At 43.2% G+C, this 18,411-nt stretch overlaps 1 protein-coding gene and 1 long non-coding RNA gene across 4 annotated transcripts in view; one reads left to right on the top strand and one right to left on the bottom strand.

Annotated features, from left to right (window-relative positions):
* PREX1 (phosphatidylinositol-3,4,5-trisphosphate dependent Rac exchange factor 1) overlaps positions 1–18,411 on the top strand; it is a 217,866-nt gene that overhangs the window by 122,618 nt on the left and 76,837 nt on the right. Inside the window, exons 6-9 of the mRNA XM_083618315.1 lie at positions 2,500–2,661; positions 9,769–9,902; positions 13,397–13,512; positions 14,662–14,811. Of these exons, the coding sequence (XP_083474441.1) occupies positions 2,500–2,661; positions 9,769–9,902; positions 13,397–13,512; positions 14,662–14,811 (562 nt within the window). The remainder of the gene's footprint in view (positions 1–2,499; positions 2,662–9,768; positions 9,903–13,396; positions 13,513–14,661; positions 14,812–18,411) is intronic.
* On the bottom strand, positions 9,812–18,379 carry LOC310764885. Of its 3 annotated transcripts, XR_014549320.1 has the most exons (4): positions 18,307–18,372; positions 16,782–16,911; positions 10,044–10,297; positions 9,812–9,946 (listed from the first exon to the last, which is right to left on the bottom strand). It is a non-coding gene; the product is annotated as an uncharacterized lncRNA (long non-coding RNA). The 3 variants fall into 3 exon arrangements; XR_014549319.1 differs by lacking the exon at positions 16,782–16,911 and having other exon boundaries at positions 18,307–18,379; XR_014549321.1 differs by lacking the exon at positions 18,307–18,372 and having other exon boundaries at positions 16,782–17,072.

Here is an 18,411-nt window from a genome sequence, read left to right as displayed (position 1 = left end):
ATCTTGACTCAGAAAGAATGTAGATTCCTTTTCTCTCTGCTTCTTTTGTTTACTTCTGCTCGGAAAATAAACCAGCCTGGTTACAGATCTGGTGCTGCATTTCCAGTTGCATTGAAACTCACTCCATTTAAGCTGCCTCTCTGGAAACGTGGAAGAAGGCAGCTGTGCAGCGGTTTTGCCACTGGGTCACAGAGCTAAAAGCTATCAGAGCTAAATATAAGAAGCAAATAGGAGTATTGGAAGAATGAAACATTCCAGACAGGCTAAAAATGTCACATTTTAAACACCCTATTATGTACCAGGAGGAAACGAACAAGTTTAGTAAGGCTTTATTGAAAGGATCTTTTATCCAAATGGGGTTGGCTGTAAAATGTTATTGGTCTGAAAAAGATGATTAATTTTAAGTAGACACGGGCTACGCTCCTTGCCAAACCCAGGTCATTGTTGATTACCATCTGTTTCCAGAGTCTTTCCAGAGTTGCTTTTCATAGCAAACCTAACCTAGTTTCTCTGCTCTGGTCTGAACCACACAAATTGTAGTCTTATTCTGGTGTTTGGAACCATTGGGAAAATGCAGGACTAGCCACCAACACTGCCACATGGGCCAGGCTTGTGGTCCAGCCAGTACATGACTGATGTCAATAGTTTGACATCACCTCTCTAGCCATGTATACCTGCAGCTTAGGATAACACTTCACACACCTGATAAACTGAACTCTAGTTTATGAAAACTAGTACATAATGAATGTATTGGTCTTCAAGCTGATGCAAGACTATTGTTTTTGAGAGTGAGTTTGGATGAATGGTGGGAAATAAGACTAGGGTGCAGGAACCTGATGTGTTCACTGGCAGGCCTTAAAGCAGAGTTTCCTCTTCTCCCTGGGCTTATGAGAAAACAGTGGACCCGCCAGCAACAACTCTAGCCACCTGAGAAACAGTTTCTATCCAAATTCGATTTTGGTTTTAAACGCAGTGTAAGGAGTCTCTATGGGAGTATACTGTATTTAAAAATGGGGTATCAGAGTTTTTAGGGGACTAACCAGGTTGGGATAGCTGGCTTGTTGGTTTTTGAATGTCTTATTATTTTAATGTTGTACTTAATCTTGTTTTTAAGTTGTATTTTAATCAATTGTTTTTATACCTGGTGTTAGCCGCCCTGAGCTTGGTCTTGGCTGGGGAGGGCTGGGTATAAATAATAATAATAATAATTATTATTATTATTATTTAGATTTTTCAATTTCTTTGTTCTGTATGGGACAATGACAATAAAGATTATCGTATTGTATTGTAATAGTACAGTAACAAAACAGTACCCAAGGCTGATCCAAGGGCAGAGTCTAAGTCAGCAGCGTCACAACAAAGTGTCATGCAAGAGGCACAATGGGAGCAGCCCATGGTCACCCTTGGTCAGGTTTGGCACAGGCACGACTTCCATTCCCAAGCAGGGCAGAGAGCTGGTACATAGACATTGTTCCTACAGCTCTTCCAGCCCAGCACTGGGGTATTTGGTCTGGAGCTGCTGGAATCATCCCCAAACCCTCGCAGACTCCTATCAGCTCCCTTTTCTACAGAGGTCTCATTGAAAAGAAGGTCTTACTCCTAAGGAGACCTTTCATATAGTTGGACACTTCTCCCGATTGGTTGGGTTTCCATCTGGCGTTTTAAGATGCCATCTTTCCCTTAGGCTTGGGACCCATTCAGCCTTAATGTCAGAGGCTGAGCTCACTCTGGGACTCTCGTCACAGGATCCTGGCTCCTTTCCCTCAGATGGAGCCTGACCTAGGGCTTGATGTAAGGCCTCCTGGTCTTCTTCTGTTGAGGACTCCCCTGGCTAAGACATGACACAGTGCTGGACCTCCACATTGCTGGTGGTCATGCTGCCTGGGGCTGAAGGGAGAGTCAAACATCTGAGAGGTCACAGGTTCCCCATCCCTGCCCTAAAGGTATCACTTCCAGGATTATAAGCATTTCAGCACTCGAAGAAGAGACATTTACAAGTTGGAAGGTCTTATCTTGCAGTGCTTTGACATCATTTGACAGTCTTGAGCCTAATAGCTCAGTCGGTAAAGCATGAGACTCATCTAAGGTTTGTGGGTTCGAGCCCCACTTTGGGCAAAAGATTCCTACATTGCAATGGGTTGGACTAGATGACCCTCATAGTCCCTTCCAACTCTACAGTTCTATGATTCCACAATTCTAATATCTTCCTTTGAAAGCATCAGGAGTGGGGAATCGGTGGTCCTCTAGGAATTGCTGAATTGCAGCTCCCATCATCCCTGACTAAGGGTCGGGCTGTCTGGGGCTGATGGAAGATGGAGTCAAACTGCAAATGCAGGGCTACAGATTTCCAATCCCTGAATGTGTACACAACTTTGCTTCAGCACATTCCTTGATGTTGCTTAAACACCACAGTTGCATTTCCCATCTCCACAATATCACCCAAGGCTATCTTGTGCTGTCGGAAGTTGATTTCTTTCTCCCCCTCTTCTTTCTTTCCAGGAGCTCGCCAAGAGGACACCCAGTAAACATGCAGATTATCAGGCAGTGCAGAACGCATTACAGGCAATGAAAGCAGTCTGCACCAATATCAATGAGACCAAGAGGCAGATGGAGAAGCTGGAAGCCCTTGAGCAGCTGCAGTCTCACATTGAAGGATGGGAGGTACGATGACTGGAGGAGAAATGAGCCTGCAATCTCGCCCTCCAGCTGTTTTGGGACTACAACTCCCATCATCCCTAACAGGACCAGTGGTCAGGGATGATGGGAATTGTAGTCCCAAAACAGCTGGAGGGCCAAGTTTGACCATCATTGCTTTACATGCTTGAACACTATGGGACTTACATCCAAGTGCATATGCATAGTTTGGGCTGCTTGATATGGTGGCAGGTTTTTGCAAATAGTACATTCTGTTTTTTGAAATGTCATGTATGGATTTCCCCCTCATTGGTCTTAAGTGATTTATGGTAAGATTAAGTGGCTGTAAAAATTACACCAGAAAGTTTTTAAGGAGAGCTGTTTTCTTAAATAATGTTTTTCTAAAAGTACAGCATTCCATACAAATTATGACAGGCAACAATTACCATTGCATTAAAATGTACTATTCATAAGATACTAATAAAAGTAGAAAATGAAGATTATTCATCAATTGAAAAATATTAATTCTATCTGAGTATGTATTTCAGAACCATTCTAGGTAAAGAAAAAAAGGTAAAACCATTATATCAACCATTACATAATATAATGATATAACCATTATATCAATGATATAACCGATTATATCAGAACCATTATATCAAGCACCAAACAGGGCAAACAAACCAAATCCCTGTAGAAAACTATATACACTATCTCTAAAATGAATTCTAAAGTTAAATATAATAATCTTAAAATGATCTTTATTTTACATAAACATTCATTTATTTTTGGAATATATATATGTGTGTTGTGTGTGTGTGTTTTGCTAATATCAACTACATTCAAAGGCAAGGGAGCTTTTTTATGTGGTCAACAGAATCACCTAGGGTTCAGCGTTAAAAGAGATAAAGAACAGGCACTTAGATGATTCTTTGTACGGAAAAAGGATGAAACTGCGGTGCATGCTATTGGCCTGGGGTTCTGTTTGCACAAGGCAACCTCTGGCAACCTGGTGCCTTCCAGGTGTTTTGGACAACAACTCCCATCAGCCCCAGCTAGCACATGGGGAAAGCTGGTATAAGTAAGTGCACTGATGGGATGATAAAGGAAAATAAAGACCTTTCCAATTTGCAAAAGAATGTTCCCTGCCTGATTGCCTAGAGATGCTTCACCACAGGAGACCAAATGATTGGCTATTTATAAGCTTGACAAAGAGGGGAATTTAGCAGAGATGCCTCTTGTGATAGAAGCTAGTAATCAGGGGTGCAGCCTTTAATTGAAATTCAATTAAAAGCCTTCTTTATAAGCTCGAAAATGCATCCCTAATTAAACAGACGTGATTTTTAAAAGTGTTGCATGGCTTTTAGAAGCATTGGTAAATGCCAGTTTAGGAGCGGCATTCTCTTCTTCTTTCGAGGGGGAAATTTCTCTAGTTCAAGGATGGACAACCAGATGTTGTTGGATAACGACCCCCATCATTCCTAACTACTTGATCATGCTGTCTGGGGCTGTTGAGAGCTGAAGTCCAACAACACCTCAAGGGTCACAGATTTTTCTTCCCTGCTCTCATTCTAAGACAGAGCCTGCCACAGTCTATGCATGTAACATCTAAAAACAAATATTCCCCCCTCAAAGTGATTGCTTTAACCATATACAAATTTATGCATACGTGTTTAAAAATATGATTAATGAAAATGTATTTGATCAGTAGTACATTAGTACAATAGTACAGTATTTCAGTCCAGCTAGTAAGGGATTCTGCAACCGCTTGGCGGATATGGAAGTTGGACATCTGTAGCAGAGGCTGTTAGTGGAAGTAGAGACTTTAGGGAGAGAAGAGTACGTCTTTTATTCTACTATATGGTGCTGTGATTGCTAAATGACTTCATGGATGTATTGGTGCTGGGAGAACAGTGGGCCTGACAGTTAAATTATCCAGCCTGATGGTTGCCAGCTGAGGATTCCTCCGCTGAAGCCATCTTTCAAGAGGTCATGTAAACTTCCTCATATTCAGACTATTGGGCGTACTCCATAATTGCCGTTGTTGTTTTGTTTTAAGGCCTGCTCATTTTTCCCTTCAAAGATGTTCTTGGCATCCAACTTGAGCCACTTGAACAGCCCAAGATATCCAGCTGTGTGTGTGTTTTTGGATAGCCATCTTGGCAAACAAAGCTCTGAGGCCATGTTTAGTGCAGCGAGACTCCAGGCTCAGTTGTAATACCATTCTGGACTTGATATGACTTGGGGCTTTTGGGGGGGGGGTGGTAAGTTGAGCTGGAAGTCTGAAACCTCAGTTGCCATTTTGCCAGGACATCCATGGGAGGTGGTGTTTTATTAAACAAAACCATGATCAGGCTTGATTTTGTAGGGTTGAAATGTCCCACCGTGAACATTCTGGGAACGAAAACTGTTTCTGATATGTTTATTGGTGTTATTTTACAAAAAAAAAAAAAAAAAAGCTGTCCACCGTAATTCATTCTATTACTTGGAGAGTTCAAAAGGTAAAATCAGCATTTGTCACCATTAAACAAAATAATCAGAATGTACATATAAGTTTGCCTCTATTAGGAGTTTATCTTAGGTCGATGTAGTTTTGAAATTGTTGTAACCTGCAGGTGACCTAGGAATATATAGGCAAAGGCCCTCCAAATGTTGTGTTTGCATAATAGTCTGATTGATTTTTAAAATACTTTAAAAGGTCTGCAAAACAAGTTGCAAAGATGTGTAGGTATGTGTGTTGCCCTGGGGGTTAATCATAGTAATTAAATTGTTCCTACTCCTTTACTTTCTCTCTAATCATCTCCTCCTTTTGCCTCACTTCGAACATGATCAGGTGCTAGCACAGCCTTCCCCAAGCTGGTGCCCTCCAGATGTTTTGGACTACAGCTCTTGTCATTCCCAGTAGGAGAAACAGAAACAGAAAATTATTTACTGATGTGGAAAAGACCACAGAGATATCAGCAGCCAACCTCTCTGGGAGGCTGCCACTACCAAAGAGCCCTCCTCTTTAACATTAGCTTAATCATTAATATTTAGGCTTTTATCCTCCTCAGAGTAAGCCCACTGAAATAAATGTAGCCCAATTAGTGATGTCCATTAATTTAAACGAGTCTGTTCTGAGTAGAACTAACATTGGATACAACCCTTGAGCATTAGTATTAACATGGTGATCTACAACAGGCATAGGCAAACTCCAGCCCTCCAGATGTTTTGGAACTACAGTTACCATCATCCCTAGGTAACAGGACCAGTGGTCAGGGATGATGGGAATTGTAGTCTCAAAACATCTGGAGGGCTGGAGTTTGCCTATGCCTTATCTACAAGGATGAGAAATAGTTAGGCAGTTTGCTACAAGCATACATGTTGGGAGCCAGTGTGGTATAGTGGTTAGAGTGTCGGACTAGGACCTGGGAGATCAGGGTCCAAATCCCCACTCTGCTCTGAAGCTCACTGGGTGTCAGTGACCGCACTGAGGTGGAATGGTGGGAGTCTCCCCCTCCCCTTGATCGGGATCCTGAATCTTCCCAGAAACAGGAGGACAGTATAGATTTGGAGCAGTGGTTTGCAGAGGGACATAGTTCAGAAGTCGGAAACTAGGAAATACTGGATGGGGAACAGCTAGGAGGAGAAGCACTGGGAGAGAGAGAGAGTTAACAGATTCACTGTCTCTGGAAAGCATTAATCTGCTCAGCCCAAGGTCAAAAAGAGCTGATAAGGTGGCAGCACAGAAAGCACATGGTTACGAGCTCAGGTTACAACATGTGGTAGTGACGTGGGTGACCAGGGAGGAAGTGGGTGGAACCCTTAATTGGGAGCACCGTCATTCCTAGGAAATGGATTCTTTGTTCTCTCGCTGTGATCCTTAAAGTTTCTAGCTGGTAAGAAGACCCCTTTTCCTTTGTTCTGCTTATCTACTGCCAAAGGGGGGGGGGGAGGAAGCTGATTCCCTGAAGCCTAACACTGAGTGACCTTGAGCCAGTCACTGACTCTCAGCCTAACCTACTTCACAGGTTTGTCCTGGGGATCAAAAGGGGGGGGCATAATAATAATGTATGTCACCTTGAGCTCCTTAGAGCAGAATATGGGATATAAAGAATATGGGATATAAATGCAGTATATATATATCAGCAAGAGCACTCATTTAGAGTTAGAGGGAGGTATTTGTGGCACAGTGGCTTTGAGGCTGAATTGTGAACTAGGAAGCTCCCAGTTTAAATCTCCTTTCTGCCATGAAGTAGTTTTAGACGAGCTACTATTTCTTAGCTAAGGGTTTTTGAGATGATGTATATATAGCACACAGCACTCTAAAGTTCTATATAAATGATGGTTATTATTACTACTCTTATTAGATTTGTTGAATTGTCTGTACTTTGTCCTCCCATTACCATTCTGCTGCTGAAAGTGTGAAACTGATTCAAATGTGGGCGCAGTGAAAATGGAAAGGAAGCTATTCTGCTGACAATGTGTGTTTCACAATCCCCCAATGGTTCTCTTTTTTTATTCTTCCCAGAAAGACATCAGTAGGTCAAATTATCTCATTCACTTCCTTAGTCTGGTATGAACAGCAGATAAGGAAGTCACTGTTAGCATCTCCCTCCCTTCTCAAATCACACCACAAAGCAAGAAATATACATACAAGCACACAAACAACACATTTCTCTCTTGTGAAATGTGTTCGCCAGGTGATTTGCTGGGTGTTAGTCACTGCAGCTTGGAGGATTACCTGTGTGTTTCTGCCCTTGGGAAAGCATAGCAAATGTACAAAAAAAACCCAGCTGTTTCATTGGATCTGGTAAAATTTTCATTCCAGTAGTTTGGAGTAGTCATGGAAACTTTGCATCCGTTTTTCACTTATGCCTATTGACTGCATTTGCATGAAAAAGCAAACCATGGTTTGCTGTTGCATGCGTGAGCAACCTCAAGCTCCTGGGCTCCTGCCTCCTCTTCTCCCACACGTGCAGGGAGATTCAAAGCTTCCTTTCCTTTCCTTGTTAGTATTAAACCATAGTTTGCTTCTGGATCTAAATGTGTCAAACCATGGTTTGCAAAAGCCACAGTTTATCCAAATATTAAGATAATAATCAGGACCTTCACATTTGTGGAACTCTCTGCCCTGGGAGGTCCAACTTGCCTCCTTTTTTGTTGGTTTTCTGTTACCTTTTAAATATTCGATTTTGTTTCGGCAAACCTTTGGCCTGACGACAGTGATTCACCCCCTTGCTCCCTCAGAAAATGTCTTTTGTCATTTAAAGCAAGAGCAACAGCAGCAGTATAATTTTGCTTCTGTTGTTTTTGTTGGAACTTTATAATTATTTTACTGCTATGATTTGTTTTCTTATGTTAGGCTAATCGCCTTGAATGCTGTGTTCTGAGTGGAAAAGGAGGATACAAAACTCAAAATACAAAATGGCATGGTTTACAGTTGTACTGCAGTGTCTGAATTTATATGGTGTACTTACTGTACAACACCTGGCTATTGAGGTGTGCAGCAAATAGCAGGTCAGGAGGAATTAAAGAATCTTTTAATGAGGGTGAAAGAGGAGAGCGCAAAATATGGTCTGAAGCTCAACATCAAAAAACGAAGATCATGGCCACTGGTCCCGTCACCTCCTGGCAAATAGAAGGGGAAGAAATGGAGGCAGTGAGAGATTTCACTTTCCTGGGCTCCATGATCACTGCAGATGGTGACAGCAGTCACGAAATTAAAAGACGCCTGCTCCTTGGGAGAAAGGCGATGGCAAACCTAGACAGTATCTTAAAAAGCAGAGACATCACCTTGCCAACAAAGGTCCGTATAGTTAAAGCCATGGTTTTCCCAGTAGTGATGTATGGAAGTGAGAGCTGGACCATAAAGAAGGCTGAACGCCGAAGAATTGATGCTTTTGAATTATGGTGCTGGAGGAGACTCTTGAGAGTCCCATGGACTGCAAGAAGATCAAACGTATCCATTCTTAAGGAAATCAGCCCTGAGTGCTCACTGGAAGGACAGATCGTGAAGCTGAGGCTCCAATACTTTGGCCACCTCATGAGAAGAGAAGACTCACTAGAAAAGACCCTGATGTTGGGAAAGATAGAGGGCACAAGGAGAAGGGGACGGCAGAGGACGAGATGGTTGGACGGTGTTCTCGAAGCTACAAACATGAGTCTGACCAAACTGCGGGAGGCAGTGGAAGACAGGAGTGCCTGGCGTGTTATGGTCCATGGGGTCACGAAGAGTTGGACACGACTAAACGACTAAACAACAACAAATCCACCCTCACAGGTTACTCTCTCACTTGGACAGAGAGAACACACACACGCGCGCGCGCGCACACACACACACAGCTTTTCCATAGGGTCATGCCCAAAGTTGGATGCAGTTGGGTCTTGTTGAATTTGCAGGATATCTTTTTTTTTTAACTGCCATCAAGTTGAAGCTTTCATTGGTATATATTGACTTCACTGCAGAATTCCCAGATCCTATGCTTGCCAGCACCATCCCTCAGCTTTTAAAGTGTGCTGACACTTCTTATCTCCTTTACTGTTGTGCCCAGAATGGAGGTGAGGGGACTCTGGGGTCCAGTCAAAATTCAATAGGGAATGGAGGTATATTCAACTTCTGAGACACATTTATCGGGCAATTCTTGAAGACCTTGGCACGGGTGCCAAAATAGCTATCAGTGGCTACAAACCCAGATGGCCGTGCTCTGCATTCATTCTAATGGGCAGAATGCTTCTGAATAGCACTTGCTGGAAATCACAGGAGGGGGAAAATGCTCTTGTGTTCAAGTCCTACCTGCGGGTTTCCCATAGGCATCTGGCTGGGTGCTGTGGAAACAGGATGCTGAACTGAATGGACCACTGTTCTGATCCTGCAAAAATCTTCTTATTGGTGGGTGCACTGCCATCCATTGCTGTTGCGTTGGCAACCCTGACCTGGCTTATTAAAAAATGGGAGAATGCTTAGCTCTGACGATCGCTGAGAAACCACATAAAAAGGGGACATGTAGCATCTGTTTTACTGCAGTAATGTCACCTTGCAGCCCTCGAGAGATGGATGTGATAAGCATATATAAGAGTGCTAAGTAGAATTGTTGATTACCACTTCAATTAGAGGGTGAATTGATGACACTGTGTTTTTTTTTCCTGCTTAAGGGATCCAACTTGACAGACATCTGCACCCAGCTCTTGCTCCAAGGCACCTTGTTAAAAATCTCAGCGGGAAACATCCAGGAGAGAACCTTCTTTCTCTTTGATAACCTCCTCGTTTACTGCAAGCGGAAATCCAGGTGAGCGCACCTGTCTGTGCTGCTTCTTAAGTTCCATGATTCTTCTGAAACACAAAGAGAGAGGACATAATTGTGCTATGCTATCTCTGGGTGAAAAAGGAGAGGGCAGCTAACACTCGTGCTTCCTTAAGGAAGACCCACCTCATATTTTGAGCACTAGGGCTGTAGACATACATGCTGATCAGAATCACAGAGCCTGCTGCTGTGGCATTCGTCATTAAAATGATGATGCATTGCAGAGTCAGCTCCGTGCTGGAGGTGAGGTTTACTGCCGCAGGCCTTCTCAGAGCAGGTGGGTTTGCAGGAGCACCGGGAAGCTGGGCACATTGCCAATGACAATTTTGAGGTTTTTCCAAGCATGGCGTGAAGGAACGCAGAGGGATTCCGGTGAATACCTTAGGCAAAGAAAGCAGATGCAGAGAGGGAGGGAAGGGGGAACAAACAGGTGCAGTGTGCATAAAACAAGGAAGAGGTACAGCTATATCATTGTGAAAGTAATGCTTTTTTTTTTTTTTGCTTTCCCTTAAAAAAAAAACCCTCCAACCAATATAAGCTTTTGCTATCTTTTGAAAGAGTTGGGAGCTGAGATTTCAACAGCCACTTCACCAACAAAAGCTTTGCTATAGTTAGCAAGGATTGATACTGACAAATTTCCTGATCAGTTTTTGTATTTCTACCTTTTTTTTTTACCATGGTGTGTCTTTTGTTTTCACATTCAGCTACTCATGTCCTCCTTTATCTTGAACTTATTTTCCCATTCCCCTAGACCACATGCCACTCACTCTGTTTGCCAACCATGAGCACCTTACAATTAATTCTTCAACTCCTAACACCCTTCTTTCTGACCCTGCCTATACTCTTTCCCTTATTCTTTGAGTCTTCCTGGTTCTGTTTGTAGTTCGAGTTCATGAAACCCCTCCCTTTCTGCAGGCAGTTTTCCCGGAACACTAAGTTTTAGGAAACAAAATGTTCTGTTGCCTTTTGAGAGAGTGCTCTTGTTTGTCCAGAGCAGGCATCAGTGAGCAACTTTTCTATAGTTTGGCTTGGAGTCGGATAAGACGGCTCTGACACTTTCAGCTCCCCGAAGAATCTGTGTTTATATTTCCCTAATAACCATAGCAAGCACTGCCCAGTTCTCCGGAATCTGATTTTCATTAAAAGCTAGGAGAGTCTGCAGCATGTTGCCTAATAGTGAAGGATATATTTAGACATGGCAAAGCTACTTTAATTTTTTGATGGTTCATCTGTCTGGCTGCTATTTAAATTCTGATCCAGAATGGAAATAAATGTCTGCCCACTTGTAGTAGCTGTCCAGCTGCAAGCCTCAACAAGTGACACCCTAATAAGATGCAGCACTGAGAGATGGAGCTTTAACATTATGTTAATAGGATGCAGCTTTCCCTTGTTGCAGCTGGGAGCTTATGCTTTCACTTAGGCTGATTTTTAGTTATCTTGCAGCCTGTCATCCTTCAGACATCCCACTCTGAGGCCTCTTTCACAAATATCCACAGCATCAGGCATATTCAGGCATTCGCATGCTCAAAGGGTTCAGGGGGCAGGGGGGCAGATACATTCTCATATGCACCCTTCCTACCTGACCACTCCTCAACCTTCCCATGTTGCACAAGGAAGGTCCCCATAGGGCTTCAAACAAACCATGGTCTTAGTCATAAATAGTAAACAGGATTCTGGGCTAGATACACTCAGAGTCCTCTTCTTCTTATGTGATTAGTTCATGCTTTTAGCACCCGTAGCATCCAGGACTGCTGCCTAAATCAGCATTCCTCAATGTCCTCCAGATGTTTTGGACTACCAACTCCCATCAACCCCGGCCAGCATGTCTCTATGACATCAGGCCTTCTCCTGTTGATGCGCTGTACATTTGTGTCACAACTATTCATGTGACGTCTGCCATTCTTCCCCCTGTTATTCATACTTTCTGCCGCAACAGAAAATGTCACAACATAACATAACTTGAGCAGGTTTAGGAAACTGTATAAATGTAGGTACCATGCATTAAACTTACAAGCTACCCAGTTCAAATGTTCTGGGGGGTGTATATGCTAAAATAATACAAATGCAATAAAGCACAGTGTAAAATTGGCAGAAAAATCATTGAAGTATGAGCCACAGCAGATCAATAAAACCCAAAGAAACCATGCAGCACTGATCAAAATCAGCTACATTATATGCTGGGATGCCTAGACACATAAAAAAAGTCTTTGCCTGGTACAAAAGATGGGGATGTTAGAATTATTGTCAGCCAGATGAAAGTGAGAGCAGTTTACATGGCCTGAGAGTCATGGGGAATGTGACAAGCAGTTTGATGAAGAAAACATATGTGAGCTCTACACTAAAGGCCACCAAGCGATGTCTTTGCATCAGAACCACCGGAAGGTTGAAAATTTATTACAAAAGTAATAATATGGCCGCTCATTGGGGACGGGGGCAGAGTCACTGTTGCTTACTGGAAGGGAGCAGGGTGAGGTGATGGGGAAGTTGGAACAGTGCAAACACACCAGCAGGACCACTAGATTGGCTCCGCTGCTGTGTTTGCACCACATCAATCTCCCTGCTGCTACACCCCTCACCTCTCCCTCTTGCTAAGCAGCAGCAACTCACCTGCTGGGAAGCTAGCGTAGTAGCTCTGCCCCACCAGGTGAACCTCCTCTGCCTTCAAGAGAGTAGCTCTGTCAATCTTGAATGACTTCCCCCTCAAGCAAAGCAAGGAGAAACTTCAGAAATTGCCTTATCCCAAACCAGACACTTTGTCCGTGTAGCCCAATGCTGTCTGGTTGGCGTTGGCTTTTCAAGGTCTTGGACAGATATGCCAGGGATTGAACCCAAATCCTTTTGTGCCCCAAACATGCGGTCTAATACTGTGCTATGGTTCCTCCATTCAGAGCACTAAAGCTTAGGAAGTGAAGCAGTTTCATGTTGCTTAAAACTGACAACATGGTGCAGCTTTTATTGACGTGTAGCCCAACAGAGGCTGCATGCCTCATTGCAGGAATTGATGCATTTGTTAATTGAGTTGTTGCATACCTACAAAGAGCTAAATATAACATAATTGGCATGCAGATTTTTTTGTTTAGTGGGGCAGACCTATTGTCCCACATGCCAGCTAGATTGAAAGCAAGATACACGGTATCAGCTACTTCCCTCTATTTTGAGGTTGTACTGGCAACATTATGAATCAGTCAGTTCACTTGTGCCATACTAAATTAACCTGCAAAACAAGATTGCTTGGCATGTTTATAGGCTAAAACTACAGTAAAAATGCATACAAGCATCTTTAAAATGTGCAATGAATCTTTAGTCCACTTCTTGATTCTGAAAACTTGGGGATGAATGGCACATTCCAGAGGGATGGTGAAGAAGTAGAATGAATGCGTATTTGTGGGAGAAGGCACTATTAAAGATAGTAAAAAAAGCACATTTCTATTTACATAGTGAACAGACATTTTTCTTAACAATACTTTTCCTTACTGCAGAGTTGCTGGGAAAAAGACATCCAAACGCACCAAGTCCATCAATGGCTCCCTCTACATCTTCAGGGGCCGAATAAACACGGAAGTCATGGAGGTTGAGAATGTGGAAGATGGGACAGGTAAGGAACCAAAGAACCTTTTCTCAGAGAGAAGAGAGGACAGTTGCCTTCTTTATTGGATAAAACAAGAGTAGGCAGACTTCAAGCTTTGTGATATCTCTGTTAGTCCTCTACCCCCTGTGGTGCAGACATAGACATAATTAAAGAACAGGGTGCCTCTCAGCTCAGGGATTTATATTCAATACCAAAATGGAGCTTAAAGTCCTTTTACACAAAAATCAATTTCTGCTTTTGTTTCTTGTTTCAGCAGCCTAATTTGAGGGAGGGAGTAGTTGTTGCTATCATTAAAGAATTGGGAATTAGAATGCAACGGCAGATCCTAGTCCTACCTTCTGTCCATTCCTGGAATAAGAGGCAATGGGCCTTATATCCTCACCTTGCTAGCCAAGTCTCATAACTTTGGATGCCTCAATGTAGAAAAGGGCATTTGTGTGTCCTTTATACCTGTTGCAAAGTCTGTTGACCGACTTGAAACATTTTGTAAGACTTTGTTAATCACTGGATTTGAAACAAACAAACAAACTAAAGCGAACCTTTTTTGCTGTGTGAATAGAGAGCAGCACCTCCCTTTCCTTCCCCACAGCATGGCATGCATCTTGTTTCGACACTACTTGGCCTCAGCATGTGCTGAGTCTCACTCATCGTTGAGAGGGAGGGAAGGGTACCAGGTCCATCTGAATGCCCTTAATCATCATTAAAAAGGCTTACTAGCTGTAGCAGTAGATGGGAGGGGATGCTTGCTGGAGTATATGGAAACTCCCAAGAAGGATCAGTCCAACTTCCCTTATCAGCAGGTAGTTTTACTGAAGGGTCACTTTGAGAATATGCCTTGTCATGTGGAGGGTGACAGGTCAGAGCCTGCACTGCCATGCTTCCATTTTGGAAGCATGATAAAATCCAGTGTTCATTGCAATTGTGGTCTTCAGTCCCTGGCTCAGTTGTCGTTAATATCACCGGAGAGTATCCCAGCAGGAGACAGCAGCTTAGAAATGCTGATGGAGCTTTCACAGCAGATACAATTTGCTGGCTCTGACATAAAGAAAAATGTCCAGTGTGGTCTGCCAGGTGCGCATGCCAGGTGAGTTACTTTTCCATGAAGGCTCAGGACTTTCCACTCACAGTCTTGGCCGTACTGTTATGCATTTGCAGCCGATTACCACAGCAATGGTTACACGGTGACAAATGGCTGGAAGATACACAACACTGCCAAAAACAAATGGTTCGTCTGTATGGCCAAGACAGCAGAGGACAAACAGAAATGGCTGGATGCTATCATCAAGGAAAGGGAACAGAGAGAGAGTAAGTTATTGACTGGTTTATTTTATGTGCTGTGTGAATAATGAAACCGACTGTGTATGTGTCTGTGATTGCGGGGTTATCCATCTGAGAGAGGAACAATTATGGTTTCTTCAAGTGTCTGGGGTCGGCTTCTTAATGCATAACGGCAAAAGGAGAGAGAGTTTTTTCCACTTGCGAAGGAGCGATTTCTCAGTTCAGTCCTTGGGCACTGCAGTTGCCCAGGCATCAGCATAGTTGCAGGAGTCACATTGCCAGCTCCTTTTGTGCACCGAAGTATTTTAAAGCTCTGTATTTACTAAATCGATTTGCAAGGCTCCAGTTTATAAATAGAACCCATAAGGAAAATAAGACCTTTTCTCAAGCGTTGATGTCATTTCTCTTTCTTCTGAAGAGAGAACCTGTATCGTTCTTGAATAAAATTGGCAAATGAAACATCTTATAAACATCCTGCTGGATCGTTTCCTTCCCTTTTCATTCTTAAGGTGTCAGTGGAAAAACCCTGCCATGGCAGAAGTGCTCCCCGCCACTTCCAGTAATCACTGTTGTGATTAAAATTGTAATGTCAGCATAACTTAGCCTTTATGCCTGCATCTGGGGCTACGTGGGGACTACTATATATGTGGAGCCAGAAGGGGAAACTGGTGGACTGGATAAAGGGCACAAATGAATTCGTTCTGATTCTGGGCAAGACTAAAAAATTATAATCAAAGTGTGGTAAGAAAGTTTTCTGACAGTTTCACTCCTATGGGGAATCTGTTTTCCAGTGTTGGACTATATGACCTTTGCAACTCTACAATTCTTTGATTTTATGAATAACCTATAATAATAGTTGTTCGGCATGTAGTACAAGGGAGCGCATATTAAAGAGTAGCAAGTTAACATGAAATCCAAGAACATCTTTTTTTAATATGCCTTGTCATGTGTGAGGAGTTGGTGGCTAGCCAATGACAACAACGAAAGCAGCTTCAGTACGGGAAGCAGCCCTTGCATGGATGAAGGATGCTTCATAATTTCTGGCTTGATGCGTTTAAGAGAAAGAAAGTCCTGCAAGGCAGGCAAATCAAGGGTTATCAGTCTCTAGAAACAGGGCTGAAGAATCTTCTCCACCCCAAGACTGCATTCTCTTCTTGGCACCCTCGCAAGGGTCACATGCCAGTCGTGACCAATGTCAGAGGCAAAAGTGGGCAGAACAATGAATGTAAATTTTACCTTTGTGCAGTAGGGTAGTTCCTACATACAGCCCTATTGCCGTTCTATTCTCCATCCAGACAAGGAAGAGGCATTTTCAGAGTTCAAGGTCAGTAAGTTTCTGAAGTAAAAAGGGAGGAGAGCAGCCCCTTGGGCTCACAATAAGGTGGGGTGGGCAGTAGGTGAAGCTTTGTGAACCTTAGACTACAATCCTATGCCATCTTCCCTGGAATAAGCCTCACTATTGGTTCTGAGTGGACATGTGTAGGCTTTCCACTGTTAGTCAAACTATCTAGTCTATTGTCTCCTCTGACTGGCAACAGAAATCTCTCTGATCCTTGCTATCCAAGATAAGTTAACTGGATCCCTAATCCAGTCAAACAATATCATTTATCTAATATCGCTTAGCTGGAGATGTCAGGGAGTGAACTTTGGACCTTCTCGATGCAAAGCGTTTAGCGTACCACAGAGCAATGGGGATTCACGTAGTCTCCTGCAGGCAATTTTTACTCGCCAGAGAAGAGCAATCAATCAGTTAGATTTTAGAGGCAGATCTTTCAGGCCTTTGTTGAAAAGCTCCTCCATCTGGATTCATGCACTTCCAGCATCAAGCCGTTATCAGTGCTGAGGCAAGAAAGATTGGCTCTGTCCTAAAACCAGCTGAGTAGGGGATGCATTGTAATCTTTTGCTTACTTCAGAACTTGGGGAATGTGATGATGTAGCCACAAATGTGTCCTATTACACAGGCTGCTTTCTCTCCCAACCTGACTTTGCAAATTACCTTTGGCAGAACTTGTCAGCAAGTATATTTGACTAACATCGTGGTATGGAGGAAGATGGCAATCAGCCAGGATGTTTGCCCTGCCAAAATCTTTTCACCAGGCATCGGATCATGAAAACAAATGAGGGTTCTGCAAGGCAAAACATTGCAGATTCTTATTTCTCCAGGCAGAGCATCAAACATCTGAAATCTGTGCCATAGAATGGATTCTAGTGTGGTGAAGATTATATGGTTCTAGTTTTCATTTGTCAAAGATCTTGTGAAGCAGGCAAAATAGTATGTCTGGGTGTTTATTGGGTGACTCTTTTCCTTTTTGCTTCAAACCTAAAAATGAGAGAGGTTTTTGGCCTATTGATTATTTTTCTCTTCCCCTTTATTCCATCTAACCTCTGTAACCTTCTGAATTACTTCAACATGCTTTTGGTTTGCTCATCCTGAGTGACACAGTCAGGGTTGACCTAAGTAGATTTCCAAGAGGATTAGCATATTTTTGGGGGGCGGGGGGATATACAGTAACCACTGATTTTTTTTTATCAGTTCTCTTTGTGGCTGCAACATAGATAAGTAGCAGAGGAGTGGGGCATGCAGTGTGTTGTGAGTGTGTCTGTAGGTGTGAAAGAGAAAATGCAGTGGGTGTTAAGCAGAAATAATGCACATGTGTGTCTTTTGCTTCAGCCGACCCATTTTATAAATGTGGAATATGCCTCAGATAATGGGTAATGTAGCTTTATACGAATGCAGTTTTAAAATAGTTCTAGTAACACACATTTATTAAAGTCTTATGAGCAGTTTGTGGCTGATCCACAAACAGGACGCAATGAGTATCTAGAGCAGGGGTCAGCATACTTTTTCAGCAGGGGGCCGGTCTGCTGTCCCTCAGACCTTGTGGGGGGCCGGACTATATTTGGGGGGATGAACGAATTCCTATGCCCCACAAACAACCCAGAGATGCATTTTAAATAAAAGCACAAATTCTACTCATGTAAAAACACCAGGCAGGCCCCACAAATAACCCCGAGATGCATTTTAAATAAAAGGACACATTCTACTCATGTAAAAACATGCTGATTCCCAGACAGTCCACGGGCCGGATTTAGAAGGCGGTTGGGCCGGATCCAGCCCCCGGGCCTTAGTTTGCCTACCCATGATTTAGAGTCCTGCCTGTAGACTCATTGTAACACAACATTTCCACACATCTGAGTCCAGGGGGACACCATGAGCAGTAAACATTATGGCAGAGGGAACTGATAGTGGCAATTGGGCCTCAAAATAGTTTAGCCGGAAACTAGAGTTATCGTTTTGTCATTGCCCCTTTTAGCTATGACAAGACTTTACTTTCCTACACCTGACATTGTATATGACAGGGATACTCAAGGTGTGCATGGCCTGGCTGAAATGGCCTCTCGGGCCAAATGCGGAGGCCTGGTAGACCTAATTAGGTCCGTGGCCCAGAGGTCCTGCACCCCTGCCAATACTCCCCAGTCCTATGAAGCCCATGTCAGCAACAAGGTCACTGAGAGGTCACCTTGGATAGGAATGGTGGATCCCTGCCACTAAGTGCCATTTCTCCAGTATCTGTTTTCTTCCCCCGCCATTCCATGGGTTGGCAATTGGGAGGAAAAAAATCATA

This window comes from Podarcis filfolensis (assembly GCF_964270895.1).
Source record: "Podarcis filfolensis genome assembly, chromosome: 6".
In the NCBI taxonomy this organism is placed as follows: domain Eukaryota; kingdom Metazoa; phylum Chordata; class Lepidosauria; order Squamata; family Lacertidae; genus Podarcis; species Podarcis filfolensis.
Note: the sequence above shows the minus strand (reverse complement) of the source record. Positions and strands in the feature narration are given on the sequence as shown.